Source organism: Macadamia integrifolia, chromosome 8 (genome assembly GCF_013358625.1).
Source record: "Macadamia integrifolia cultivar HAES 741 chromosome 8, SCU_Mint_v3, whole genome shotgun sequence".
Lineage (NCBI taxonomy): Eukaryota > Viridiplantae > Streptophyta > Magnoliopsida > Proteales > Proteaceae > Macadamia > Macadamia integrifolia.
In genome coordinates this window covers 12993111-13001755 of record NC_056564.1, presented here as the reverse complement: position 1 = coordinate 13001755, position 8645 = coordinate 12993111, and the positions used below count along the sequence as shown (strand labels likewise).

General features: G+C 36.8%; 1 protein-coding gene and 1 non-coding gene across 2 annotated transcripts; both read left to right on the top strand.

Annotated features, from left to right (window-relative positions):
* The first annotated feature begins 2351 nt into the window (after positions 1-2351).
* On the top strand, positions 2352-2448 carry LOC122087789. The gene has a single exon (XR_006142859.1). It is a non-coding gene; the product is annotated as a small nucleolar RNA snoR31 (small nucleolar RNA).
* Positions 2449-4999: 2551 nt separating this feature from the next.
* Positions 5000-7867, top strand: LOC122086941 (2-alkenal reductase (NADP(+)-dependent)-like). The gene is made up of 5 exons (XM_042655861.1): positions 5000-5355; positions 5477-5654; positions 6489-6655; positions 7138-7220; positions 7310-7867. Exons 1-5 carry the CDS (start codon positions 5137-5139, stop codon positions 7686-7688), a joined length of 1026 nt encoding a protein of 341 aa, XP_042511795.1. The 5' UTR covers positions 5000-5136; the 3' UTR covers positions 7689-7867.
* Positions 7868-8645: the final 778 nt, after the last annotated feature.

The window sequence follows — 8645 nt, the reverse complement described above, 5'->3', positions numbered from 1 at the left end:
TGTATAGGCCTAAATCATTTTTCCCATTTATAGGTGTTCAGAACAACTTGCATTGGATTTGGTTTACAGTTATAGAAACGAAAATTATTTCTTTCAATTTAAGGAAAGAAAGTTTTGAAGCCAAAAATCCGGAGGAAAAATTTATAGGTCCTCTTATGGCAAAAATATACAACCATTGAGGGCATACCAAGTGAACCGAGTGGGTAGTAGACCCAAAACTTAGAAGGCTCTATTGCAGGCCTTGGCGAATGGCCTGAGCCCAGCCAGATCGTTCACCCGGTCTGAAGTGGACGCCTGTATCAGAAACAACACGATCGACCTACTTTACCAAAGGGACATTGATAGCCAAATGATTAAGTAAGCACCAGTGTGAGGAGAGCATTGCATGGATGTCCTACTACACGGTTATCTGAATCACTCAGTAAGCCCAACTATATTGGCTCCTTCATCGAACGATAGGTCCAAGACCTTCACTAGCAGAACAGAAGGTGGCGCTTACAACCCTTCGCTCGAGATAAGTGACTTGGCAATCAGACTTCTTCACCAAGATACGCCTAAAAGGCTTACCAAGTCCAATACGTGAGTTACAAGATGTGAACTGATTCTGGTACAGAAATGACTCTCAATGGTATATCGAATCTTCCCTAGAGGAAAGGATATCTCACCATATCCCTCGATATATGGCCAATACGTGGAGTTCCCATAATCGGGACGTCCTCCGTATTCACTTGCCCATTATAACTCTTGCTATAAATATTCAGACTCATACCAACATAAGGAAGCTACCAAAGTGGGACTCTCCTTTGATGGCCACCATCTTCAGCAATAAATATTTAGGTAAACCCCTTTTCAAATGATCAAACTTTTTCCATTCTTACTGGAATTATCTGTTTACAGAGAGATCTGGCTAAGGCATTAGAGAGTCCGCCACTATATCAACTCATCACTTACTCTCTTGTGTTTTCCTCTCTATGCAGGTTCCACGACAGTCTAGGACGATTTCTTGCCACAATAGGTCCTAATTAAGCAAATAAGGATGAGTCTTGGAAAACAGAACTCAAGTAATTAATGTGTGCACAACTAAGTTTACAATCCATAAACTCCTAAGTGGCCATACCATCCTTAAAACCGCTACCATCAATTTTTAAATCCTCGATTGACTGATTTTAGTTCTTAAAATCATATATGCAAGCATTTCTTGAGAAGATTGGTGCTACATAGCTTTTGGTAAGGGCTTGATAACATTGTTTTTAGGAATCAGTATTTTTTTTTTTCCTTTTAACAATCAAAAGCATGTGTGATAACCACCTAAGATAAAAGAAAATGTTTCCAAGATTTAGAGGTTATAGTACAAGAAATTTATCAAATTATCCTTAGTCCAAGTTAATCCTTAAACTAGAGTTTATAGTATAGGAAATTGACCGTGGTTTGACATTAATGTCTATATTTATCTAAGAGAATTAAAGAATTTTTATTAATCAAAAGAGCACAAGAACCTTGACGGTTTGATATAGGAAACATCAAACATGCGAGTCAATGGGAGGACACACAAGAACAATAGGGTGTTTTCTACACTAGATTGGTTAGGTTCTTTTCTTAAAAAAAAAAAAAAAAAACAAATAAACGATAGATAATTCAGAAACATGACTTCTGGGAATTAAAAATTTTTCCCTCTACATAGAACAGATTATAATCCCGCCCAATAAAACTTATTCAAGACCAATAATAACTACGTGGAACCTACGGGATACAACCAACTGGATCGAAATCGTCTACGGCGCCATTTCTTGGCGGAGGCTGGCGGAGGCTCCCTGTGATGCCGACATGTGGCCAATACCATGTGTACGGTGGATCGTCACTTATATCGGTCTAAAAGTTTGGTTTTGAAAACTCGGGGTCGACCAAAACCCAAAAGCGGTAGAGTTGTGCGATCCTTCACCTCTTCTTCTTCTTCTTCTCCTTCTCCTTCTCCTTCCTTTCTCTCTTCTGTGTTCATACGAAGCAAACTCTCGCATCTTCTGCTGAGCGATCTTCTCTTTTGATTCTTCATTTTCTGTTGTTTCCCATTTGTTTGAAGCTTTCCAGGAACTTTGATCTTAACAATTAGGGTTTTTTCTTTTTGTTCCTTTTTAATTATTTTCTTGAGTGATTTGTTTCATTTACTGAGGGGAAAAACAAAGGTTTCAATGATGATAACAAGCTCCCTCTTCTATAATCAAGTTGAGGACAAATGATGGTGGAATCGAACCAAATTCTCAAAATCGCCATTACTGAGTAATCTGATTTTCCCCTACATTTCCAAATAAAAATTTCTTAGTTTTAGCTTCATATTAGATTACAATGGTCTATGATAGATGAGGATGTGGCAATATTAGCATTATATCCAACACTTGATATGAGGGATTTGTTTCCAAGTGACTGCTACTTTTTTTTTTCTTCTGAATCTATCTTTCGTTTTTATTTTATTTATTTAATTTTTTTTTTTTTTGAAATCCCTTCTTTATCTTTTGGGATTGGTCGTGTGCTTTTAAAGATTAAATTAGAAGAGAAGAGGTGTTCATATTAGGATATCAGCAGAAGATGTGAGAGTTTGCCTGGTACGAACAGAAAAGAGAAAGGAGGGAGGAAGAGGAAGAAGAAGAAGAAAGGCAAAGAATCGAAAACCTCTACCGTTTGGGTTTTGGTCGACCCGGTCAAGTTTTAAAAACCAAGCTCAGTTTTCAAAACCAAGCTTTTAGACCGGTATAAGTGACGATCCACTGTACACATGGTATTGGCCACATGTCGGCATCACAGGGAGCCTCCGCCAGCCTCCGCCAAGAAATGCCGCCGTAGACGATTTCGATCCCAACTGACAAACCCAATATTATGTTCAATCATCAAAGGAGGTATGAATCTGACTCGATTTTTGGGTTAATACATTAATTTCAATTTTCTACGCTTATCCCCACTACCTACTCCATTATCTTCGTGTATCTTACAAAGGTTTTGACTGGGATTATATATATATATATATATATATTATTCAGTTCTTTATGTCGAAAACAGTATAAAGCAAGCAGTTATTGGATTAGGTTCTCATGCTTCCAAATCGCCCTTATCAGAATCATGGTTGGCTCATGGTTGGCGTTCCCTGTCCAAATTTTCTTCCTAATTCTTTAATATTTCATAAAGCTTCATGGTTTGATTAGCTTTTGTCATCCTAAGCTATTAAAAACCCATGTGAATATGACGGATTAGTAATATGATTGGCATAGAGGGTCATGGGTCATGGGTCATGGGTCATGGGTCAAATTTAGTTTAATGTTTGAAATTTTAAACCTTATTTCCTTCACTGTTTTATTGATGGCTTTTGTTCAAAATTCTTTATCCAAAAAGGGAGAAAAAAAAAAAGCTTTTATTTACAAAGAGGTCAAGAGTGTTGGGGCTATAAAAACACGTTAGATCAAACACCAAGAAGTATGAAAATAAATAGATAAAAGATCCGCAAGACACAGAGATTTAACGAGGTTTACACACCAGTGTGGTGTGCTACGTTCTTAGGCGAAAAAGAAGATCTGTGATGGTAGCAGAGGGTATGGTTCGATTGGATTGACTGCGACCCGATGGGTCGACCCGTGACTTGGAGTATATATAATGTACTATTATCTTATTGAGAAAGTCATTATATTTTGGGGGTCTATTGACCCAACCTCCCTACTTCCATCACAGATCTCAGAAAACTTTCCATTCAGATCATCACCAAAATATATTAGAGTGGGTCAATTTTCAAAATGGATAAAAAATTCGAGACAAACTTAACAGAACAGTGCGCAAATAATATGCTAACCCCATGGATGATGTTGTTCAATCACATATTTTTGGGTGAGAGTTTTCCACATGATAGTCCAAAAAGTAATTTGCATGACAAACCAATGAGGATTTGAAGAATGATATCATTCACATGGGTCCACATATGATCCAAATGGTAAGAATAAGAGAGAGAATTTTAGTGTGGACCCACAGCTCATTATGTAAGAGGGTTTATATTGAAATGTGCATTCTAGCCATGCTTCGTTTTTCTTTATATTTTTTCAGGAGAAAAAAAACACCAGGTCACCACCCTGACACTGATGCTGACAACCAGGTAGTGCTCTTCATCCTTATTTTTTAATCCCTTATTTTATGGTGAATGGATTACCAAGATTTTTTCCATCCACTTTGTTTTATAGGGGAAAGGGATGTTTTGTTTGTTTCAAATGGCCATTGATGCCCATCTCACCATACTTAATGCAGGCTGTGCACATTCACAGCCACACATGAAACTTTTTGCCAATAAATAACGGAAAGTTTTTTCTTTATCAGCACAGTATTAAGTGGTATATCTGTAAAGTTTTGGTCAAATGAATTTATAATATTATTATTTTTTTATTAAAAGATCATTTGTATTGAAATAAGAATAAAGAAAACAAAAAAGTACTATACAGGAAACAACCCATACCGTCATTTAATTGATTTTGGAATTTGACATGTAGTACATATCATTGAGCGCATGTAGAATTAAAATTCTACATTACCTTTCCATGTGGCATCATTAAGTACACCTCCTAATAAAAAAAATCATTTACAATAGAATTGTGTGACCTAGACACTTTTGGCCATAGAAAATAAGACAGATGGACGATCGCCATGAGTGACTTTTTTTCGATCGTCATGAGTGACCGCACAAGATTTGTAATGAAAACTTAAAAAAAAAAAAAAAAATCCCATAATTGGTCATAGCTAATGTTTTAAAATGATGCAATTGGGGATGGAATCGGTCCCAAGAACACTAGAATCAATCCTCAAGATTCTAAAACACAGCAATTCTATGGTTTACCGATCTGATTCCCGATCTTTAAAACCATGGTCATGGCTTGACTGCTCTGACCGCAGCCACCAAGACAACAGTTGTTATCCAGACAATTGGGGTGACTTCATGGCTTCCATTTGAATCTACCACTATATATATAGAGGTATCAAAGCAGACCTTGTTACAATACTCAGGTTTTCCCAATCAAAATAAGAGTTGAGAATATAGAAAGGAAGAGAGACCCTTCTCCATCATTTTGAGCCTTTGAAGATCGAGGGCTTAGTTTTTCTTTGGAGAAATTTGATATGGCCAAAGGAGAAGAAGTTAGTAACAAGCAGGTTCTCTTGAGAGACTATGTATATGGGCCTCTCAAAGAGACAGACATGGTTTTAAGCACGGGCACTGTCCATCTTAAAGCTCCTCAAGGTTCCAAAGCCATTTTGGTGAAGAATATCTACTTAGCTTGTGAACCCTATTCAAGAAAAATGATGATGAAGGGAGATAATGCAATTGAGCCTGGCTCGGTGAGTCTCTAAACTTATTGTTTCAACTCACACCATTTGTTTAATTTAGAGTTTGGTGATCAAATCTAAAGATCTTATCTCCTTAAGAGTAATTTAAGTTGAGTTTTCTTTTATACTGCAGGCTATAACTGGGTTTGGAGTAGCTAAAGTCTTGGATTCTGATCATCCAGACTTCAAAGAAGGTGACTTTGTGTGGGGAATAACCAGATGGGAAGAGTACAGCCTCATTAAGAACCCGGAGTCCATGTTTAAGATTCACAATACTGATGTACCTCTCTCCTACTATACAGGAATTTTGGGTAAGTACATATGGTCTACTACAATCTCAAAGCAAATTGCCTGGTTCGACCTGAATTCTGGTATTACCAATACAAATATATAATTTTGTCCTTTTAAGCAAGGATTCTTAAGGTTGCGTGGTACTTTTATGGTAATTTGTAGGAGAAATTTTTCATTCACCACATGATTAGGGTTCATGAAACCCTATTGGATTTTAGTATGTTCCTTAAAATAGCCTTGTGATACCCTCTCCAGCCCATCCAAACCCCTCCGTCATAGATACTCCATTGATCGCATTTTTAGGTAAATTTGAACCCATTTTCTATATCTCATAACTGATGTTTTCTGTCCAGGAGTGGCTTACGCCAACGCTCCCTGGGTCTAAATATCTCTCTCCTCCATCAGGGGGCAAAGATGTTATTTCAAAGGGGAAGGAATGAGATAGACAAGAGGGAGGAGGGGGGATTGTTGTAGGGTAGGCCAGGCTCCCGAGCAGAAAATATTTTTCCATCTCATAACTGTCTTTTGTCTAACGAATAAAATTACAATTTTCTTGGTGAAAAAGGAAAAAATTAATTACAATTTCTCCCTTTTTTTTTTCTGGATTTTCAAGTGATCTGCTTATTTCTTAAGTAAGGATTACTATGACTGCATGACATTGTCATGCTTCTCCTCTCTCTCTCTCTCTTTTAATTATTATTATTATTATTATTATTATTATTATTATTATTATTTGAGTCCAGGTACATACGGTTTTTGATCTAGAGATACTTTTGCAGAGAGGGAGAGAGACAGAGGTGTTGGTTAATTTTTTCACAATACCCATCTAATGCTGCGTGTTGGTTATATTGTAGGTATGCCAGGTCTGACTGCTTATGCTGGTTTCTTTGAGGTTTGCTCACCTAAGAAGGGAGAATATGTCTTTGTCTCATCAGCGTTTGGTGCAGTTGGACAGATTGTGGGACAGTTCGCAAAGTTGATGGGTTGCTATGTAGTTGGAAGTGCTGGGTCAGACGACAAGGTAAGACAGCCACTAAAATAATTCAGCGACTATTGTGTCTAATTTATCTATAGTAGGGATTTCCATTAGAAGGAAAAACAGTAATTTATATTTTTAGAAATTAATTTACGGGGTTTTCAAGCTGGACTAATTAAGGTTGACATATCCAATTTCTCTTTGTTTGGCTTTGGGTGGAGGTGTAAGATAATCTCGAGCCCAACCCACCAAAACCACGTCCAGATTATGTTTAGGATACTATGGATATAGAGAACATTTTTAGGGTACAAAACAAATTGTTGGGTTTTCACGCGAAAACAATTGTTTCATATCGAATGTGAGTAATTCGATGTGAAGACTTAAAAGGATTTCGATATATTTTTTTAAAGGTTAATTATTAAGAATGAGTTCTACACAAGTCCTAATACAAAGTAGATTCCTCCCTCTTCATATTCTAAAAATATGATCATTGACCATTTTTCCATTTTTGTTGTCTTTTGATGAAGGTCGATCTGTTGAAGAAGAAGTTTGGGTTTGATGAGGCTTTCAACTATAAAAAAGAGCATGATTTGGATGCTGCTTTGAAAAGGTTAATTGAAATTAAAGACCATAGTACTGTTCTCTCTTTCTAGATTGCCATCATATTGAGATTTTGCTTATTTATCTGTGAATTTGCAGGTACTTCCCGAATGGAACTGACATTTACTTTGAGAACGTAGGAGGTATAATGCTTGATGCAGTTCTCCTAAACATGAGACAACACGGCCGCATTGCTGTATGTGGAATGATCTCCCAGCACAACCTTGAGCATTCTGAGGGAGTTCACAATTTGACTTACTTTACCTCTAAGAGGATTCGAATGGAGGGGTTCATGGTTTTTGATTATTATCACCTCTATCCAAAGTTTGTGGATTTAACTCTTCAATTCATCAAAGAAGGGAAGATGGTTGTTATGGAAAATATTATAGAAGGCCTGGAGAGTGGGCCTTCTGCCCTAGTAAGCCTCTATGATGGCAATGTAGTTGGAAAAGAGGTTCTTTGTATCTCTCATGAATGAGTAATGCCCTACTTAAATCAATAGTTTGCCACCTTATGTCCAAGATTAGATAGAGTATAGAGGAATAAATTCTAGCACCACTATTATTTGGATAAGGTGTTTGTCTACTGAGATCTAATGGTGTTGATCTATGATTTGAGGCCTAGAAATCAAAATTTGGATTGGCAAGTTAGAGATACTAATATTTTCAGTCTTTTTTTTTTTTTAATTAAATTTTTAAATCTTTATGTCACTCTTTTGGTCAATTTCATTTGGGATGAAACTTGATAAATGAGTTGGAGACCTTGAGGTTTTCCACAACGTCCACCAAAACTGTTCTAAAAATTTAGTTGTTTTTAAGAAATGTTTCTTATAGTTCGTCATTCATCCATAGATGCTTTCATGTACCCAACCAACTAATATAACACATTGAACGATGATTTGAAAGATCCCACCGCTTTCTAAAATCCAACCGTTGAATAGGAAGATCATAGTTGATTATATGTCAATTTTTTATTGCAAAGCTAAAAAATTATGTGTGTAACGGACAACAGAGGGGCTTGAGAATTGATGTGTAATTGAATCATAGGAGTCAATAATCATCGATATGCTCGTATTGATGACGTTATTATTGTTGTAATCAAAGAAGCAATGCTTGTGCAATACCCCCCGTGCTCACTTAAGGTCGAGTTGATATCTTCATCTTTTTCCATTTTTTTCTTAAAAAAAAAAAAAAAAAAAAAAAAAAGATCAATAAGGCCAACCTTAGCCCGGCTTGATTAGGGTCAAATAGAGCTGCACTCGGCTAGGGCTGAAATATCTCAATCTGATCTCAGGGCTAGATTGGGGTTGGATTGAGTTGCTATGAGGACTCAGAGATGGACTTTATTTTTAAAAACTCCAGCACACCCGGCTTTGTTTCACTTCTACTTAAAATCCTAGTTGTGCACCTGTGAATTTCATTAGGGAGGACCCATA